The 21,931-nt window shown below is 41.7% G+C and overlaps 1 protein-coding gene across 5 annotated transcripts in view; it reads right to left on the bottom strand.

Annotated features, from left to right (window-relative positions):
- Ddx60 (DEAD (Asp-Glu-Ala-Asp) box polypeptide 60) overlaps positions 1-11,374 on the bottom strand; it is an 85,136-nt gene extending 73,762 nt beyond the window's left edge. The window contains exons 1-5 of one of the 5 annotated variants that reach the window (XM_013513454.1): positions 11,088-11,374; positions 3,421-3,514; positions 3,193-3,256; positions 2,738-2,927; positions 897-1,238 (exon numbers count right to left, since the gene is read on the bottom strand). In XM_013513454.1, coding sequence (XP_013368908.1) covers positions 897-1,238; positions 2,738-2,927; positions 3,193-3,256; positions 3,421-3,469 — 645 coding nt within the window. In that variant the 5' untranslated portion in view covers positions 3,470-3,514; positions 11,088-11,374. Of the gene's footprint in view, positions 1-896; positions 1,239-2,737; positions 2,928-3,192; positions 3,257-3,420; positions 3,515-10,249; positions 10,336-11,021; positions 11,043-11,087 lie in introns of those variants that run through there. The other 4 variants (XM_005373576.2, XM_013513451.1, XM_013513440.1 and 1 more) reach the window with 4 other exon arrangements.
- Between the last annotated feature and the right edge of the window lie 10,557 nt (positions 11,375-21,931).

The raw sequence follows: 21,931 nt of genomic DNA, 5'->3' as shown, positions 1-21,931 counted from the left end.
AAAAACAACAACAACAAAAAATATTCAGAATTCACTACAAGTAGTGAAAATAAATAGAAACTAGATGTGTTTATGAAGTCAATATACATTTTTACTTCAAAATTTTCAATAAAGTAGTTGGCAAATATACCAATACAGCAAAATAATAGAAGCATGAAACAAAATTTCTAAAAACTTGAAGAATTATCCTGCTAGGGAGTTAATGTTTAAAAAGAACCATCTTAACCTTTTCCTTCCTCACTGACCTGCTCCACTGTGCCATTTGTTAAAGGACACCATGGTAAATTCACTGCACAGGAGTGTCTCAGCAACACATACATAACTTTTTTGCCTCTCTTGTTTTGTTGTTGTTTTTTGTTTGTTTGTTTGCTTTTGGTACCAAGAATCGAACTCAGGACTTTGTGCTTGCCAGGCAGGCATTTGTGCCGCTGAGCTATACCCTCAGCCCTTTTCATATCTCTCTTAATACACCCCTGGCCTTTATTCAGTTGGAGTCAATATACCACACAGTGGTTAAGAATGCAGGGGCTGGAGCTGCACTTTGTCTTTTCAGATCCAGGTTTTATTACCCATTTGGTGTTGATAAACATAAGACTATTCAGATATTTATTTCCTCACCTGTAAAATTTAGGTGATGTTAATATAGGCCCTATGGTTTGACTGTGAAAGTTAAACAAAAATCATTCAAGAGAAGTTTGAACACTATTATGTAATAATAAATACTAAATAAATAGTACATTTGCACGATTGCTATTATTTATTAGAATTATTGCTATCAATTTTTTCTATCTCTCTGTTAAAGCTTTGAAAATTCCCATATAAAAGGGCAAAACAAAAGTGAGTAATTTAGAAAATTTTGCACAATTCTAAAACATTGTCTTACAGATGTAAATTACCTCCTTGAAAAACTTCTGGTTGGGGTATAGACTTGGCATAAAGTATGCATACAGTCGAAGAATATCAGCGGTTTGCCCAGAAAAAAGTACAACACTGACTCTCATTGACCACGACTGAATGATTAAAAAGTTGAAAAGGTGTGTTTGCAGAGGGTTCAGGCCTTCATCTGCAACTATCACGAAATATGGGTAATTCTCATCCAGGAACGTTTTCCACTCCTTTGATAAGCACCCGGTAAATTGAGTACAAACATTGATGTGAGTATTTTTCTGAAGATGAAGAATTAAAGCAGTTCTCAAAGGAAGAAGCTCAGGAACACTGAAGTAGGTATACTCAGCATCCTGTAAGGAGGAGATGGTGAATTACATTATTTCGAAAGTTTCATTAGCAGTTCTCTAAGTTACTTGTTAAACATAATTAATTAAAGGAATAAAATCTAACATAGTTTTGTTGTGTCATATAGCAAGGGAGTAGACCTTTACATTTTGATCACCATTTTACAAATATTTGCTATAAATCACAATTTGGATTTAAAAGTATATATCTCCTGTCCGCAAACATAATACTCAGGGTTTTCCATATTTTACCTTCCCATTCACTAATTTTTTTCCTCTCTAATCTCATTTCAAAAAGAAGGGCTGAGGATTTAGCTCAGCAGCACAGCGTCTGCCTAGCAAGCACAAGTAGTGAGTTCGATTCCCGGTACCTGAAAAAAAACAAAACAAAAAAAAAAGAAAATGGACAGCTGGGCGTGGTGGCACATGCCTGTAATCTCAGCACTTGGGAGGCTGAGGCAGGAGTATCATTGCAAGTTCGAGACCAGCCTGGGCTACAAAATAAACTCAAGGCCATCCTGAACTGCATAGTGAGGCCCTGTCACCAAAAAAAAAAATAAAATGGACAGAAAATATGTAAAAAGCAAGTGGCAGGTATAAATCATCTCTCCTGGGGAGCAGAGGTGTCCCTCTTTATTCTACAGGATTGCTCTGGGTACCTTCCTTCAGTTGTGTAGGTGTATCTCAGCAGACCAAAGTAATGTGTGGAGCTTGTAAACATTAGTCCAGAATGCTGGCTGGTTTTTCAAAACATTGCTGGAAAGCATTCAGCAATATTCAGAATTATAACAGTAATGTGGAAAGCAAAATGATTGGAGAGATCCATACCAAAGTCTTTGAATGGCATATTAGTTACCTTTCAGAGTAGCACTAGGAAGAAGTAGTAGGGGTTATACATATCTGTATTTTAAGTCATTGAAATGTAATTAATTATATTAATCATAAGGAAACCAAATGTGGTATTCTCTTGCAGATATTTACTACTGTGCAAATAAATGCAAGCCAGGGTTGTGGAGTTTGCCTAGAGTCCAATATATTTTATTTCATACTCAAGTAAATTTACTGCTGAGTTTTAAAGACAGAGTTAGTTCTCAGAGTTGAAGAACTAATAATTTGGCCCCTACTGAAATTTTCCCCTCACCAGCATGATTCAGTGTGTCCTGATAATAAAATTCTTTTATTGAAAATAAACAGCAGGGGCTGGGGATTTAGCTCAGTGGCAAAGCGCCTGCCTGGCAAGTGCAAGGTCGTGAGTTCGGTTCCTGGTACCGGAGAAAAAACAAAAAAAAAAAAAAGAAAAAGAAAATAAACAGCAATAATAAACTACTGTGGTCATTGCTCAATACTGGGAGTTCAGGTAATTTTTTTTCCTCTTTTTCCCTTCAATTTTTCTGAAATTCTAAGATATATTTTACTTTGTAATAATGGAAACCTACTTATCAAATAATTTAAAGAATTTTGTTTTAGTCCTGAAATTACAGAGACAAACTCAACTGTCATGTTACCTGGAAGAAAACTATGGTAAATTGTCCTCCTTTATCAATAAATTCCATGAGATAGCGTTCCACCAGATAGAAGAAATGCAGATTTTGTCCCTCCTTTAATAATTTCTCACATATACATGTGATAAGTAATGAATCCCCATCAATCAGAAAATATTCAGACTCAACAAAATCATTGAATAAACTGGAATATCTAAAACAAAAATAGAAAGTTAAAATATATCATTGAAATGGGATCCAAAAGAGCAGTAGCATTGCTCTTATCATTTCAGCATTACCATGAATAACTGAATTTGCTCAATGTATATATCATAGATATAATGTATATATTATAAATGTATATATATATATGCACACTGAGATACATGTAACTAGACCAGTATGAAGTCAAATAGATATACAAAAAAAACAAGGAAATATATTCTCTCATACCTCCTTATTACTACAAAAATACTCACTCAGCCTTTGGCAATTGGTCCAAAATAAATGATGACATATGCTCTAAAAATGGCGTACATTTATCTAAAAAAAAGAAAAAAGAATTCATTTTTGTCAGTTGTTTTTAAATAAACTCAGATTTAGTAATTATTTGAAAAATAAGAAACAATAATATAATTATTTTAATTCCTTTAAATCTACATAGATTATATTTTATAATACTTTAAGTACTTAAACTTGACAATTACCCATTCTTGCTTCCATCTCTTCCTTTAATTGGAACTGGCAAATATCCATTACTCTGGGTGCTCTAAATGGTAGTTAGTAATGAAAACAGCAGACCTGCAAAGATAGAAGAAAAATAAGAAATTATGCGCTGAATGACCACATGTGCCAAGCAAAAACTTAGACACTGGGAATACAAGAATGAACATAATTAACATAGTCAACATGCACTTAACTCTCAAGGAACTGCAAATCTATCACAAAAGAAATTTTTAATGATATAATCATACAAACAATGGGAAATCACAAATATAAAAATTTCAAGGAGGTCAGAGGAAGCTTTTGTAAATAAAACTGAGTAGAGATGAGTTCCAAAGAATTAAACAAGAATTAGGCAAAAATGAGAATAGTATTCACAGCAAGGGAAACATCAGAACACCACATGCAGCAGCCCTGCAGCATGAGGAATGTGGATGGAACCAGGGTCTTAAAACAAGCCAATAGAGCTGAAATACAGAACGTGACAGAAGACGATAGCTGTGCCAGAGAGAAATGTTAGGACATGGAGAGCTTTTGAGGGCACGTTACAGAATTTTCTCTCCATCCTAGAGTTAAAAGTAACCATCTATGGATTTAAGCTGGTAAAACTTTGATGGCTCTGAATTCAGAGAAGATTATTCCAACTAGAGTACAGCAAATAGAATGGGAAAGTTTGGAGCACAGTTTTGGTCAATAAAACAGAGAAAAGCTACTATTCAGATGGATGATAATGGTACAATAGTTTGATGCAACTACTTTGATGTGGGTTTGAGCTAAAAAAAAAAAAAAAAAAGCGCGAGAGATATGGATTTGTTTGAAGTACATTCAGAAGGAGAATCTGAGATAATTTGGTAGTGGATCAGATATGGAAAAGAAGAGAGCAGAAGGGAGCCATCAAAAATGAGTCATAGGGTTCTCACTCCTGCAACAAGATGAACGACTAACCCATCCCAAGATGGGAAACCATGGAATGGGATTCAAGTGAGGCAAAGATGATGAGTTCATCTGTGGACAACTTGAACTTACTTGGTTTTTCAAGACTTACCATTGACCATGTTGTAGAATCTAGTACAAGTACAGGTGTAGAGGTCAAACACAGGCTTGAGAGAGATTTGAGCATAAGATCATCTGAGTGTTAGTATAAAGAAGGGCACTGGTACAGATGAACATCCTCCACAGAAAGAGAGAGCATCACAGGAGAAGAGAAAGGGACATAACTCAACTTTTAGGCTTATTAATATTTAATAAATAGCACTGGAGAGAAGAAAAAGTCTGCAAAAAAACTGAAACAGAACCAATGAGGTAGAAGAAAATGGCCTTGAACATTTTGTCATGAAAATAAATATTGAGACATTTGCCAGACAATCTACTAGGGTTGTTAAGCATTAAATAGGATGGAAAGTAGATAGATAGACAGATAGATAGATAGATAGATAGATAGATAGATAGATAGACAGACAGAGTTGATAGATAGAGAGAGGGAGATAATAGACAGAGATAGTTGATAGCTGATAGACAGGTAGATAATTGATAGGTAGACAGACACAGATGACAGATAGATGATAGATGACAGAGATAGTTGATAGCTGATAGACAGATAAATAGGCAGATAGATGATTGATAGGTAGACAGAGATGACAGATAGATGACAGATAGATAGATGGTAGATAGATAGACAGACACACTTATTCTATGACATTAAAGAACAGGAACATATAATGGTGATGCTAATTTCAATATTCAAATGATAAAGGAAGAAAATGTATCACTGTAAAAAAGAGTACATTTGAAGAAAGAAGAAATTATTGTGTGCTGGAACGTTTAGGAAACAGTGGAGCTAGGAGTGTAAGCATGATTTCCCAGTCACTCAGTTATTGTCTTTTCTAAAGATTTGCAGAGCGCCTGCTCTTTGTCAAGCATTGTATTTGCTGCAGCAGGGGCAAGGATGTGTGGAACACAATCCTCACACCCCAGCGGGGCTTAACGAGCATGAAATCAAACAGTGCAGTGTCATGTGCTGATTGTTCCAGTAGGCATGGCATAGGAAACCAGAAGGGAATGGAGACTCTTTCCATTCAATTGCAGGGATCGAATCCTGTGTTCTGAAGTTTTGAGCACCAGTTGAAAAGGTGGTGAAGGATTAAGGAAACACACTGGAGAATACAGGAGATAGCAAGGATGGCATTCTAGGTAGCAAAAACGGCGCCTGTTTCATGTGCAGAGATGTGGAACTACACAAGTAGTGCGACATTCTGCAGGTCATTGTACATGGCAAAGCACAGAGTGACTGACAAGAGACGATGCCGGCAAGGCAGATATGGATCAGATTTTGAAGGGCCGTGCCCAGGTAATGAGGTAAAACATTTTCCTGAAAACTCATGCATTTCAAGCCATTCCTAATTTCATTTGCACAGTACCTGTAGTATCTTCTTTCAGTTCTCCAAACTGACCCAGATTGAGCAGTAAGAGAGAAATTAGTGAGAACTAAGCAAGCAAGAAAAACTTAAGCTCAGCTATGTTATAGAGGAAAAAAGAGCTTCAGAAAAGATAATGTCTGATGCCACAGGGAGAAATAAGTTCATTCATATGTTACCAGACAGTCACAGCACCCTTAACATTATCATGAAACTACTAGGACAAACCAAGTACCTAATCACTTCCTTTGTTAAGTGGCTCACTCCAAACAATTTCCTAAGTATTAATGTCCTAACAACTCAGAAATTGTTTGAAGAAATAATATGAATAAACTGAAATAATGTTTTTAAATTAAATAACCATAAGTACTAGTGAGATTTGGGTGCCTGTTAGACATGGCACTGCTTTTCAATAATAGCCATGGTAGAAGAATAAAATTGTTCTTACTTGGACAACCAAGAGACACCATAGCCTGCCTGCCCGCTCTCCTCTCACATTCCCCACAGAAAGCTTCCCTGTGAAACTTTACTCTAAACACATACATGCTTTTAACATTTAAGTAAATTCAGTCATCCCTACTTCTCATCCTCTCTCATTTAAAGGACAGGCAGGCAGAAAATATTATCAACCACCTGTGCACCTGTCATAATCACTGAATGAAACACACACACACACACACACACACACACACACACACACACACAAATCTCCAGTCAACTGAGAAGAATGACACCAAAAACAAAAGTCAGAAGAAACGATATGAATAACCATAATTCAGGAACAGAGCAGATCTTCAAAAATTTCTAATTAATATTGAAAAAAATTATTATCAAATAAAATAATAATAGCCAACTACAGTAAGGAGATAAAGCAAGTGAGAGCTAATGCTCTCAAAATTACAAACATAATTTCATAAAAATATTAATAAGGGCAACAGTAAATAGAACTTGTGGTAATACCAAGTTTTCAATCAATCTGGGAGTGATAGTCCAAGAGATTTCTTAGAGGGAAGAACTAGATAATAAATGGATTTTTTCAAAGGAAAAATAACTGTGAAATATCAGTGATCCGTGAAAAAGTTTGTTACAGCTTGTGTTTGGATGTTCCCCCACTGCTTTATGCAATTATAGGTGGTACTTTTTCAGAGGTGGCTGGATCTAGATTGTGTGATGCTGGAATTGATTCATGGTGCAATGCTAGGCTCAAGGACACTGGAAATAGGGTGTGAGTGGCTGTCTGTCCCTAGTAACCTGGATAAGATAAAGAGACAAAAACCCTGTTAGGATCTTGTTTGCTTTGCTACCTTTTTGGAGCCATGAATTTGTTCTTCTCTGAGATGCCCCTCTGCCAAGCCACCCTGCCATGGAGCCAGCCAATTATGAACTTAAACTTTGACAACCTGTGAGCTAAAATAACTTTCTCCCTTTGTGTATCAGTTATTTTGTGTCAGCAACTAGCACAACGTAACTAAAACAAAGTTCTAAGTCCACCTACTAGCAATGGCAGTGTTAAGAGAACTAGGATTCCAAAATAGGTATCCATAAAATTAATCAAAGGTACACAAGGTGTGATAAAAATACAGTGAATGCTTAACTTTTCTTTAACATTACATTGTCATGAATCTTCTGCAAAATGATCTCTCTGGCACATCCCATCATTCTTGCCACTTCGTTTTATTTTATGTCTTAAGTATATATTTACAGTACATGAAACTCATTTACCTTGAGAAGGTACCTATACATAGCGTAGCTTGTTCCTTTTTTCCTTAATCCCACTTTCACCTACCTCCCTCTAAATCCCCTTCCCCCATTTGCATTCTTATCATTATTTCATTCTTACCATTGTATCTTATCATGATATGTTTATCACATATAATGTTTGTATTCATTGAGATCATTAGATTCCTGTGCATGGCATATTCTGGAAGATTTTTTCGTGAATGTCTTTAGTTGTACTGTTGTGGCTGTCTCAAAGACCTGAATCAAATCAACAAATTTACTTTTCACTGGCATTTTGATTTGGGGGGAGAGCCAGAAGTCACACAGTGCCAGATCTGGTAAGGTAGATGAAGGCATAATGTTTTCATCAGCCTACCTTTCTGTTGGATGGCAGAGGGCAGTAACATTCACTATATTTTTAACACATCTCATAAAGACACACGTGAAAGAGGATTTCTAGAACTGCTTAGGAAAGTGGCAAGAGTGGTGGATGGGGTAAGTGCATTGAAGTGAGAGTGTATAGTTTGAGGGGTCTTTGTGGCAATGTGTATTTTACTGTGATTTTCTTCTAATTTATTGTCTGCTGTGTATTTCAGTCCTCTCATATTTCAGTAGCATAAAGATCAGACTGGAAATAAAGAAAACAAATTCTTATATTCAAAACTTTCTCCAAATGCTGAGCAGAGATGACATAAAAGGAAACCACACTTAGGCACACCTGGTTAATGCTGCAGAACTCTAAGAATAGACATAAACATAGATAGCTGAGAAGAAATGAAAGTACTATATTGTAGAACACATGTGAAGAGCATAACAGTATGAATACTACTTATATATTTTGTGAGTTTTAAACCTAGCTCTCAGACATAATGTACAGTTCTTTTAGTTATGTTATGTACCTTCTCTGTGGCTTAATTTACTCATCTATAAAGTGAAACAATAATGTTAAACTTGTGTCTATGTTTCCAAGTTATTAAACTGTATGAACTGATGCATACAAACTGTTTCAAATAGTGCCTGGCATACAGTCCAAAGAACCAACATAAGCAATGTTGCTGGATATTTTAATAAAAGAAAGTAGTATTTTCAGCCTTCTAAAGGGAAATACCTTAAAACTAGATTTCTGCATCCAACAAATCATGCAATTCATTGAGAAGACAAAAACGCATAAGTAGACATAAAGAAGATAGGAATGCCATCAGCCATATATCTTAAATGATCAGGTTGTTTAAAGAAAGTTCAGAAAAATGATTATGAGAGGAAACAAGGCTAATAAAAACCAGTGAGGGTACTTTTGATCCAGAAAATTAAAGAGAGATATAAGGAAAAATAACAGAGTCCATGATGCTTTCAATTCAGAAAGTCTATTTCAGTTATTAATCTCATTGATACAGAACTACTTTTCCTAGCCAAACATAGAGATTGCTTCTACAAGGAATAATATGTACAGACTCATAATTTTTATAACTATTGTTTGCTGGCTTTTCTACTTTTGATGCAACATAAAAACAAGTAACAAGATTAATGTTACAGGATACTAGGAAATTTGATAAATCTTGGTGGTATAAAAATAACTACTATAACAACCAAATTGAGAAGCTCAGAATAGAAATTACAGAAGAAATAGAAGAATTACGCTGTCACTCACCTTTCTCAACAAAAGTTCAGAGTATTATCTATAGACAATGTCAAAAAATAGTACCTAGAATCAGAATTTGTTTTGCCTTTCTTGCAAAACACTCTTAAGAGGGAGAGTTTCAGGAAGCAGTGCAACTGCGGAGCAGAGACAGAATAAGAATACAACCATTTTATAGCTCCTAATGTATTAACAGATAACGTGTTTTCAAGTGACAGGACAAAAAATAGAGTAAGTATTGTGCCAGAAATAGAGGCAAGTGTATTGCCAGGGTTGTACTGCAGCCCACCCATCAAAAGACATTAAAACTCAATTTGATCAAAACTATACCAGTAGGGGGCTGGGGATTTAGCTCAGCAGCAAAAGCGCCTGCCTGGCAAGCGCAAGGTCGTGAGTTCAGTTCCCGGTACCGGAGAAAAACCAAAAAAAAAAAAAAAAAAAAAAACTATACCAGTAATGAATAATTTACAAGACACTGTAGGGATCAGAGAATCGTGAAAGGACACCACAAGAGCTAGGCAAATCTCTACAGGACACACAAACTCATTTCAAGAAATTAAAAGAAACTTGAAAGTCTATCATCTAATCACGGTATTGTCAGGATTGTATTTGGAATCTGATTCAAGCAATGTGTAAAAAATAAGAAGTCAGGAAAGGCAAGAAAGTGGAAGAAGAGAAATCATGGAAGAGAATGGGACGCCGCATGATCCAAGATGGTGCATTCCTCTGTGGGGAAGACCTGGCCCACGGCAGTGAGCAGAGTATAGGATGGTCTCCGGCACTCCACCACCTTGGTGTAAGGCCTTATAATCTCTTCTGGATGAGAGCTGCGGGATTGCGAATTTAACGGGACAGCTTCCCCAGTGACCAGGTTACCGTATGAAAGACACGTCACAGAACACTCGGAGCTTGGGAGGCATAGCCATCGGGTGAGACAGCCAAAGGGCAGGGCCCTGAGTGGACTCTTAAGGGCCAAGAGTAACCCTCAGCCAACAGATAGCAAGAAAGCAGGGAGCCTGTGTCCTCTGGCTACGAGAACTTAACTCATTCTAAAAACCTGAATAAGCAGCGGGGCTGGAGAGGAAGGCCGCCCTTCGGACACCTTGCGTTCAGCCAAGTGCGATCCTCGCTTGGGCCGGGTCTTCTGATCCACAGAATATAAAAAGCAATAAATTTGCATAGCTTTAAGCCGCTACGCTTCTGATAATTGATTAGCTACCACAGAAAATCAACACCTGCCCCCCCCCCCCCGTGCGTGAATACATTCTTTTAACTCTTGGGAGAGTAAGACATAAACTGTCTGAAGCTGCTAAGATTTAAGAGTGCTCAGAAATCCCATGGGAGAGGTTCCGATTCTGCAAGTGTGAGGCGCCCTACTGTGCTTTATTTCTTGACAGCAGCAAATTCACTGCTGTCAGCGTCCACCTTTATTGGCTGTGCCCAGATCTGAGGTCCCCTATTACTCCTCAGAAGCCCAAGGTCCTTTTGGAGAGGACCCCGCGAGGGCCTGAACAAACGTGTCCATTCCTAAGCTTCCCGCGCTCACCAGGACTGCGGTTCCCTGTCTCTGCCTGCTGCCCACTGCCCTCGCACCCACCCGCCTCAGCCTCCTGGGGCCGCGCTCCCGCTCAGCTGCCTCCTCCCAACTCCGAGGGCCATGGCTCCCCGTGCCCACACGCCCCCAGCCACCTCCCGTCTTCTCTATTCAAAGGCGCAAGGAAACCTCGAACCCCCTCAGGTTAGAGATGCGCCAGCCCCTCCCACTCCCGAATACCCGCAAACCTCTCCAAGGCCCCACCCGACGGGAACCCTGGACCTGCTGCCTCCAAACAGCCGCTGAGCGCGTGCCCAACCCAAAAAGAGGGGAGGAATGCGGACTCACCCCGAGCTGCAGGGGAAGCGCCGAGTTCCTTGCGCGCCAAGGACGGGAAGTACTGGGCTCCTCTGGCCGCCCAGCCCATCTTTTATACCGGAGCGTGGTTTCGGTTTCCTTTCTCCTCTAGCCTTCAGTTTCGGTTTTCTTTCTCGGGATTCGGGCAAACAGGCTTTTCGAATCTTTCTCTTCAATCGAAATTTTAAAGTAGAAAAAGCAGAGACAATAATAACTCCAGTAGCTACAAAGTAATCTAGAGGGAATGAGGCAGAGAAATCTGGGCACATCTGTAAAGGATTCTCACCACCACCGTCTTGGTCAAAGAAGCCTCTAAACCACCCCCACTGGCACTTGGGAACTCAAACTATCAGCTGTGCTCTACTCTTGATAGTAGGCACTACTCCTGCGCGTTCCCAAGCCCCGTCCTTGGGCAGCCATCACTGCTTGTGTTCTCTCTAGGCTTGTCTTTGGCAGGGAGCCACGACCCTCTCTCACTGAATGCCCCCTCCCCATGACCCTATTAAAGACCCATAGCCTAGTAGAGAGCTCTTGGTCTGGGCTCCAGTGCCAGAGTGGTCCCTCCTAGGTTTATTCTGAAATAAATCTGTCCTGTTTTTATGTGTGTGTACATTAACATTCATCATAGAGAATCTGTACCTGTACATGGTACAGCTGCTGCTTCTTTTTTCCCTTTCCTCTCTCCTCCCATCCATCCCTCTACCCCCCTTATTTACGAAGCTTTGTTTCTATTTTTCCCCCTATTCCCTTTTTCTCCCCTTGTCATTTCATTCCTTTTTCCCTCTCACCTCCCTTGTTCCCCTTCACATTTGAATGTTTTCTTCCCATTTTTCGAGATCTACTATTCATTTCGGTCCTTGTTTGGTTCTTATTTGGTTTCTCACATGGAGAAACAATGCCAGCATTTATTATTGGTTGATTTCTTAGTAATAGCCATTCTTTCTGGAATGAGATGGAATCTCAGTGTTGTTTTAATTAGCATCTCCTGAATGACCAGTGAGGTTGAACATTTTTTTCACATATTTATTTGCCATTTCTACTTCTTCATGTGCAAGGTACTGTTCATTTCAGATGCCCATTTTTGGATTGGCTGTTTAAATTTGGGGTTCTGATTACTTGAATTCTTTCTATATTCTAGATATTGGTCCTTTCTCTGAGGAATAGCTTGCAAAACCTTTTTCCCACTCTGTGGGTTGTCTCTTCACTTTGTTGGTGGTTTCTTTTGTTGTCCAAAAGCTTTTTGATAGGATGAGAAACCAGGAGTTGACTCTTGGTGATATTGTCTGTGCTATCAGAGTTTTGTGCATAAAGTTTTTACCGATTCATTGGCAAGCAGAAACACTAAAACAACACCCAGAATTTAGAGACAGATTTATTTTCATCAGTAGGCACTGATCAGGATCATTCCCAGAATATCAGGCCCTCTTTCATCTCTGGTGGTCTAGGGCTTATATGAGATAAGCAAACAGGAAGTACTGAGGCAGAATGGCTTGTGAATTGGGGATTGGTTTGCACAGTGTGTATCATAGTGACCAGCTATGCATCACAGTGACCAGCCATATCTAAGAGATAGGAGCAAAAAGGATTGGAGAAGGAACTATTACCTGGACAACTAACAAACTGAAGTATACTGGTGGGAGTGAGGCTACATTTCCCCCCTCTTTTAGTTTCTCCAGCAAATCTTTGCAGAAATATTATATGTGATCTCTTGAGACAAGACCCAATTAAAAGCAATAACACTGGGGCTCTCTGTGATCCTGGGATGGGCTCTAGCCAAACCCAAGGCTGAAAGTTTTTTCACCAGGAGTCTGTGGTTTGTTTTCCTTATTATAGGGTTTCCAATTAAATTGACTCTGACAAGGGATTGAAGGAGTTTATCTGATCTAGGAGAGCATCCAGTGTGTCTTAGACATTCATCAAATCTTGGTCAAATATTTGATTGGTTGTTGTATCTTCTTGGGGCAACTGTCCATAGAGTTTAAGGAAAAAAACAAACAAAACAAAACAAAAAAAAAAAAAGAAAGAAAGAAAAACACATAGCAGAGGGTGGGGAAGCAAGGAATGGGATAAGCAGAATCCAGGTCAATTAACAAAACCCACAGCTGGCAAGGGGACAAGGAAACAAGGACTAGGGTAAGGAGCCTGAAAAGACACAAAAAGTTGAGGGGAATAGGTATGGAGCAATTTTGTGAACAATGTCCTCAGGCTTCAGCCATGTGTGGACTATTAAGCACCCAGAATGACTACAGCAGGGCATTGAGTGCATTGTTTCTTTAAAGTGAGCCTTGGAGGAGCTGTCCAGGTAAATTTTCCAGTGGCTCTTAGGCTGTATTTCTGAAACTTGTAGAGGTAGTTAATATGCACCTGGGTTATATGTGTGTACAGGAATGTCTACAAATATAGCTGGTCTTTTTAACAGTTTACAAGTTGGTTTTTTAACTTTTCTAGATCTTTGTGGCCTGCATGCTGTATGTAGTTTTTATTGAAGCTAGTTTTTTAGTTACCTCTACTACAAATGCAGGCCCATTATTGCTGCCAATGATCAAGGGTAGACCATACCTAGGGATGATTTTTTACAGCAGAACCCTAAAGACTTCTACTGTCTTCTCAGTACAGGTAGGGAATGGGAGGTTGTGGCCAGTGACACAGATGCTGAAGCCTGGGCTGACCACAGGGATATGAGTGCCAGCACAGAAGCTTGAGCTTGCAGAGCATATGATGGGGGCAGATCTGGTGGGCTGGGGTTGATGCTTCAGTCAGTTGGATCCTTGGAGGAGGCTTGGGCTTCTGGACCAGATTATTTTGTGTCTTGGTGGTAGGTTTCCACACAGCAGCAGGAAGGAGTTTGCTGTGCAGATCATCCCTGCAGGAGAAGTTTGGCCAAAATAGATTTATGCAAGGTGAACACAGCACACTTAGTTTGTGAAACTACACTTCTAACAGAGCTACTTCCATCGGTAAACAAGGTATACTCAGCATCTGGGAGGAAGGTATTTTTTAAATCTCAATAACAGTGGTTTTATCACCACAAGAGTTAGGCAGGGATTTTTTTTTTTTTTAAATTATCAATGGTTGTTATTTTACCTGTTGGTATCTTCAAGAAAATTTCTCAGGAAAACAAATAGACAAATAATAGTGAGTTACAGACAAAGGTGGTAAGAAATTATCAATGGTTGTTGTACTATACTTTGGTATCTTCAAGGTGGTTTCTAGAGAAAACAAATAGAGCTCTACATGACTGATCAATTAAATAATCACTGACTATTCTCAATGGTTGCTGTTGGAAACACATAGTAACAAACACACATCCATTTACAAAATAGCATAAGAACAATAGAAACATTACAGAGTTATGGACAGTTATGGTAGGAAATTATCAATGGCTACTGTAATATGTGTTGGTATCTTCAAAGTGGTTTCTCAGGAGAACAGAGATATGCAAGAAAGATCTAACAGCCTAAGGGTTGTGAAAAATACCAGATTACCTCCTCACCATTGACTCCTTTCACTGAGGTGTGACAACTGAAAGGAAGGCCAGGATTGAAAAGAAGGACTGAGAGACTAGCACCAGTGTCCAGCAATAGGCTCTTTACTTTTTCCTCTATAGTCATGATTACCCAGGGCTCCTCCATGGAGATGACGGTCTGGCCAAAGGGAGAAGACAGAGTATGCTCTGGGCCCCTTCATTCCTGTTGGACCAGCTGGTAGGAGGGGTCTGACCTCTGGGGCCTTCACTTCAGAGGGCAGTCCAACCTCTAGTGGTCACCTTCACAGTCAGGGCATGGCCCAGGGGGCTTCTTAGGGCAGTCCCTTTGAGGTGGCCTGGCTTTTGACAGTGGTAGCATATACATGTAGTCATTGAGGTTTTCTTGGGGCCCCAAGAATCAGACTTAGGGTCTGCTTCTCTTAGTGCTGCAGCAAAGGCAGCTGCTTTTTCTCAATCTCTTTGTTTTCTCTCCTTGGCCACCTCCTCGTCACGACTATAGAATACTGAGGAGGCAATTCTCACTAACATCTGAAGTGAGCTATCTGAGGCAAAAGCCATTTTTTGTATCTGTATCAGTCAGGGTTTACTAGAGGAACAGATATAATACAAGATAAACAAGTGTACAAGAAATTACAAGTTTGGCTTACAATGCTCAGCTAGAGAATTGGATGAGGAAGCGTGCAGATGGTGTCTGCACGCTGGAGATTGAAGAACCCAGCCCCGGGCCTGGAGCTCGCTGCAGTGTCTGTGCAAGTCCTTATCAAAAGGCTGATGGGTCTGGGATAGAATGCTGAAGAACCTACTATGAAGGCCGGAGAGCCAACACCAGAAGGCTGAAGAGGCCAGACAGAAGCCCAACAGTCTGCACCAGAAGCCAGGAGACGACCAAGCTGAAGGCGAAGACCAGAGCTCCTCCAAAGAACCAGCAACCAGCCCTTCCTCAATTCCTTTTTTTATGCAGTTTATGCAGTCTACCCGTTCCAGTGGTCCTCTACACCCACACCCTCTGCATGCCTGCCTCTTGCACAGGCTCAGGATGAATACAAAGTAAGCACCCTGGACCCCTTCTGAGTTACACAGTTAACCTTCTAAACTTCTCAAATTAACACAATAAACAACATCCCAGAAGGGTAAGGGCGTGTCCTTTTCACCCCAAGAGGCAGAACTGCTGAGTCACTTAGCCAAACCTCTAGACTCCCCAAGTTGGCACAATGTATCAACCATAACAGTATCTTTTTTCTACTATCCGGGGCTGACTGAGTAATAAACTTATCTTTCAGAATAATTTGTCCCTCTACTGAACTGGGATCCAGGGAAGTATGCTTTATCATTGCCTCTTGTAAGCGATCTAAGAAAGTACAGGGGTGTTCCCTTTTGGGGGGGGCCTCTGTCTCAGCCACGAGTGGTGCACCCATGCCAATCGTCTCTCCAGCCTCGCAGCGCATTGGGACCCCACAACCACTCAGTGTCTTCTCCCCAACTGTCAACACAGGCGGCAGGAATATGTGGATGAAGTCCTCAGCCCACTAGTCAGTCTTAGCACCATCAGGTGCAAAGTGTCCCAGGCAGGTATCCTAGACATGCACCTTCTCCATGAAGGCAGTTCTTCAGAATCTGAATATTGGGCACCCATGCAATCCATGAAATCTTGGTGCAGACCTCCCTGGAGCTCCACACGCTCTTCCACCGCAGCCTTTATAGTCAGGGGGAGAATGGCTTTCAGGGGGTCTCCCTAAGTACTGTGCAAGGTCCTCCTGATTTCCAGCTCCTGAACGGCTCTCTCATACCCAGTCAGCTCGACCTGTGGGTCTTTGGGTGTTGTCTGTATTCTCGTGTTCTCCGAGTCCTTGTTCAGCAGCTGCTCCTCTGCTGACTCTGGACCTTTCTGGTTTTCAAGGGCAGGGCCAAGAGTGATCCATTGTGTGGCATGGTTTCTCAGGGGTTTCTCCATGTTGGGATGGTTCATGCATGTCCCCGGGCGGGCCTCCATGGCCAGTGCGGGGCGGACCAATTGTGTCGGTGCTTCTCTGTGGCATGATAGTTCTCAATTGTGCAGCAGCGGCCAGCCCAAGGGCCGGCATGTGCCACAGTGCTGCTTCCCAGGCACCTGCTGTTTGCTTCCCAGGTGCCTGTGTGGCTGGGGGGTGGCCCGAGGGCCAGCGTGCCCCACTGTACCATTTCCCAGGCTAGGCAGAGATTTTTGAATAACAGTCTTGGTACTGGGTGAGGTCCAGCACAGCATCTGGCACATGAACACTTAGGTCTTTGCCTAAGGTGAACTTGTCAGCTTTCTTGATTAGAGGGACAGTGGCTATTAGAGCATGGAGGCAAAGGGAAAGGCAGCCTCTAGCTACTGGATCCAAGTATTTGCACACGTAGGACACTGGGGGCTCCCAGGGGCTGACTGTCTGGGTAAGCATCATTGTTTTTGTGAAATTAGGGATCCGGGTTTTATAAAAGCCAGCAGCTCCAAGAAATTTGTGGACTTTCTTTCTTGTAACCAGGTTCTTCCAGATATTGTAGCAGAGCTTTTGTGTCTTTCTAGCAGGCAGCTTGAGTGTCACTAATCAGAAGTACTTTTTCAAAGAGGAAATGAGTCTTTGAACCTCTGGGAGGTTGAGTCCAAGTCAGTTGGCTTTTGAATCTAGAACTGGGGTTCTTCCACTTAAAGGCAAAGAGGGGCAGGCTGACAGGAGCCCACCAAAGGCAGAAGAAGTCATGGTTTTAGGTCTATGCAGGTGTACTAGTGGGTTATGGGTGGCAGAAGACTGAGGCAATGTATATGGAGGGCAGTCACAGAGGCACTGGCAGCTCAGAGATCTTGAACTGGCTTCACAGGCAGGAGAGGTATCTTTCAGCAGTTTGACAGTCTATAAACATTTTGCAATTTTGAAACCTCTGGATGTGTAGTTGAATTTCTTGTTGAGTCTCTTGTGGCATGGGATACTGTTTGATGTAGGTGGGGGTTGCCTTGGAATGAGTTTCACAATCAGAAGCATGTGGTCAATGGCCTAATCTCAGGGCCCAGGGGCCAGTGACAGTATTGTGCAGCTGGAAGGGACAGAGAAACAGGCTGTCTCAGAGCAGAACAAATCTGCTGTTAAGGCCTCCTCGAAAATAGTTGAAGAGTTCCCAAATGCTTGTGGCTGCATTGTTGATGACATTGTTGATGATCTTGCCTAAGGTGATTAACAGTCTGCCAGGCTGTTGTGTGGCTGGATGCCTGTTTGTGCTTCCTGTGACATCTGACAGCAGTGGGGGTCACAGTGAAATGACATGTTTGATGGCCCAGAGGTGAGTCTTTATTGTATACCTCTGGGTAGAGAGTTTGCAGAACTACAGGATGGCGGTTATCTGTTTCAGGCTGATGCAGGCATCATCTTCCTCTCTGGAACAATTCGAATTGAAAGTGCAATGTTAAATGAGAAGGAGGCTGATTGGCTTGGTGTGAAGGAGATGTCCTCCCAGGCTGCAAGTTTGTGCCTGGCAGAGGGGAGAGAGGCAAGAGTCACAGTTGCCCCAGTGATGGTAGCTTATTGACGGAGGAAATTTTTGAAGGCAGACAGTTCTGTTCCGTTGTCTACTGAAAGGAAAAAACTGTACAAGGAAAAATTGCTTTTAAAACTTTGTTGTCTTTGAAGCTGCCTAGCTCTGTAATTGTTTTATGGCTCTGTAATTGTTTTCTTGACCCTTGTAACTATGAAAGCATAACTGAACCTAATTGTAACAAACTTATAGTCATTAATATAGTCTTGTAACTGATGATCATTAATCTAGACCTGTAACTGATGATCTCACCCTGCTACCTAATCATAAAGACCTGCCAGGTTGTCCTGTCCAGCCTTTGTAACCTCTGCTTATGTCTCATATAAAAATGCTGGCTCACATTTACTCATTGCCTGGCTTTTAATGGAAGTTATTCCAGCCAGAATCACTGGTATAAAATAAAGCTGTTCACTGCCTCCTGACTTCCTCAGGTGACATTCCTTTCCCAGACTCAGTTTTGCAGGAACATTCTTGGTTCCCTGACTGGGAAATCCACTGGCTGATTAGGCCACTGGTTGGGGTCTGGTAGTTGGAGCAGGGATCACTTCAGGCTTCCTGATGGCAAGGTGTGCCTTCAAGATTTTCTTGGAGTCCCCTCAGAGGCTAGGTAAAACCCTCGGGGGCACTCCAGTCAGTCAGTCTGTCAGTCCTGCTCAGTTCAAGCTGAAGAGAAGCTTGATCACCTCTTGTTAGTTAAGGCCACCCTCAAGGGAAAGGAGTTGGAATGTTTAACCTCTGAGCTCCTACTGAGTGATTGTGTGAATTTTTGTAACAGACAGTGAAAGTAGTAGACCATTCCATCTGTGCTCCACGGCAAAACGTCCCTCCAGGACCTCAGAGCTATGGAGCTTGAGTGGGTCAGACTTCTGCAGTTCTGTTGTCGTATGGATAGAAGGTGACTCAACCTCTGTAATGGGGCGTGGGTCTGATGGCTTTGGGTTTATACTGTGCACCAATTTCAAGGTAAAACTCACATCCCCAAGAGGGGAGTGGCCAGAGCTGATGAGCACTTGGCTCCTCATTTGAGGAGCACCTGCCCTTTGTCTGTTGTGCCCTTGTTTAAGGATACACAACATACACCATAGGGAGGTAGAGTGAGTGTAAGCGAGTAAAACTATGGTCCTTACTTGTATACTGAAAAACTTCAAAAGAGGATTTCCTGATGACTATGGAGTAAAAATGAAACCTCAGAAGCTCTGTGCCTTTTGTGAAATTAAATGGACAACTCTTTGCCCCGACTGGCCACCTGAAGAGACACTTGGTTTGAAATAGTCCATTGCATCTGGAACAAAGTGATAGCCCAAGTAATGAGGCCGTTCTGACCAGTTTTCTTATACTGACTCCTGGATCAGCCTATATCAGGCTCCCCACTTGTGCCCTACACAACAAAAAAGCCATCCTAGCCATCAAAACAAACCCAGAAAGCCATCTGATAGGCTCTCAGGATCAGGGCAAGCCAGAAAAGTTTTATCATTTTTGCCTGAGGGCTCCGAGTCTGACCTGCCTCGGCCTTACATTCATCAACCCCAAGCTGCTCAGCCAGCCACAACACCACTACTACCAGTTCTGTCTCTTGCACTACAGCCTCCTGATCTCCCAGATTAACTCATCTGTGCTCAATTTCCACAAGAAGTTAAGAACTCTTTCACCTTCTTTCACCTGCGTACCCACCTGCCAGCATGGGACAGCTGTCAGCAGCTACTTCTGACTCTGTTCAATACAGAAGAACACCACTGTATTTTAGAGGGGGTCCAAATCTGGTTAAAATCAAAAGTCGTTACCACTGTGGTTGATCCTGATGCTTGGGTGAATGCAGTCCTCCCCCAAGCATGTCCGAACGGGAACTATAATATGGCAGGAGGCCCTAAGCCCTTAGATAATACTGCACTGCTCTCCTCACAGGACTCAAGGAGGCAAAAAGCTAATAGACACATCTAAAGTTACTGAATTTACTCAGGAACCCAATGAAAGTCCAGCCAAATTTTATGAGAGACTCCATGAAGCTTACTGAGTCTATACACCCTCTGACCCTGAGGGTCCTGAACATAAACAGATGGTCATTGCTGCCTTTGTTGCACAGTCAGCTTCTGACATTAGAAAAAAAATCCAAAAAGTGATGGCTTTGCTGGCACAAATGCTACCCGATTACTTCAGATTGCTCACAAGGTCTTTTTAAATTGAGAAAGGGAAGAGAAAAAAGGAGCACCGAAGGGAGGCAGATTGTAGAGCCCAACAGAAAGCTGCTCTCCTAGCTGCAATGTTAGGAAATATTACAAACACAGCCTGTTCCTGAAGTGTCCTACCAAGGCCAATTCCATTGTAGCAACTGACCTAAGGGAGCCCCCCAAGCCTCACAGCTTAAAACTGGCAGCAGACCTTATGCTCTGGCACCTGACCAATGTACTCAGTGCAAACAGTTTTGACAGTGGAAGGATAAATGCTCCCTCCATCTGTGGGACACAAAGAAACTTGATTATCTGGGGCCACCTCAGCTTGAACCTCTTCTCTTTCTCTTTGATGACAGCAGCAATTAGGATAGACCAGACTCTATTAGCCTGGGCCCTTGGGAGCCCACAGTAGTTCCCAGAATCAGGGGAAATCTCATGAATTTCATGGTGGAGGGTTGGGCTGAATATTCAGCTGTAACTCAGCCTGTGACTCCCTTAAGCTCCTGACAAAACCAAGTTATCAGTGCCACTGGAGCTGCCACTGAAAGAAATTCTGTCAAAGCAGGTCCTGCGATATTGGTGGACACTCTATCAAACATGAGCTCTTGTACATGCCTGAGTGCCCCATACCTCTTGGGGTGTGATCTCCTTTCCAAGTTGGGAGCAACTATTTCACTCCAAACCAGCCAGCCTCCCTCACACTCTGATCCACTGTCTCAGACTTGATATTGACTCTGACACTACCTTGAAAGGAAGAACAACACCTACATTAACCTGAAATGCCTGACAATCATGACCCTGAAGGTTTGAAGAGACTTGTTTCCAAAAGCATGGGCAGAGGACTCACCCCTGGAGCTTGCTACCATTCATGCTCCTTTGGTGATCAAGCTCCATCCCAGTACCACCCCTATTGCTGTTAAGCAGTACCCAATATCAAGATTTGCAGTTCAAGAAAATCAGACTACTGGAATGGAACACAGGCCCTCTACCACCTGCTGGCCACAGACTATAACATCTCCTGGCAAAAGGCTAAAATGTGTAGACAGAAAATGCATTACTTGGGGTTTGACTTAGAAGAAGGACTTGAGTGCTTGGGCCCAGAGAGAAAAGAAGTCCTTTGCTCTATTTCAAGGCCTGAAAATAAAAGACAGCTTAGAGAATTCCTGGGAGCTGCAGATTTCTGTCATATATGGATGCAAGGGTTTAGTCAGACGACTAAGCCTCTACGTGACATGCTGAAAGGAAAAGAAAATTAAAAAGCACTAGGCATTCCTGATGTCACTAGGACCTTTAACCTGTTTGCTGATGAACAAAGATATGTAGCATTGGGAGTGCTGACCCCAAAGATCAGTCCTTGGGAGAGGCCCATCACATGTTTGTCAAAGAACCTAGACTTATTCTGTGCCTATGCGTTGGCCTCCCTGCCTGAGAGCACTGGTGGCAACTGTTTTTCTGATTAAAGAAGCTGATAAGTTGACCCTTGGACAAAATCTGACAGTTAAAGTCCCACATGCTATGCTGGAGTTGTTAAGTAGTTGGGGATACCACTGGCTTTCAAGTAACCATGTAAGTCAATATGAAGGACTGCTTTGTGAAAGACCCTGACTTACTTTCCAGTTGACTAAATCTCTGAG

The sequence above is a fragment of the Chinchilla lanigera genome, unplaced genomic scaffold (assembly GCF_000276665.1).
Source record: "Chinchilla lanigera isolate Chin_1 unplaced genomic scaffold, ChiLan1.0 scaffold00002, whole genome shotgun sequence".
Lineage (NCBI taxonomy): Eukaryota > Metazoa > Chordata > Mammalia > Rodentia > Chinchillidae > Chinchilla > Chinchilla lanigera.
Note: the sequence above shows the minus strand (reverse complement) of the source record. Positions and strands in the feature narration are given on the sequence as shown.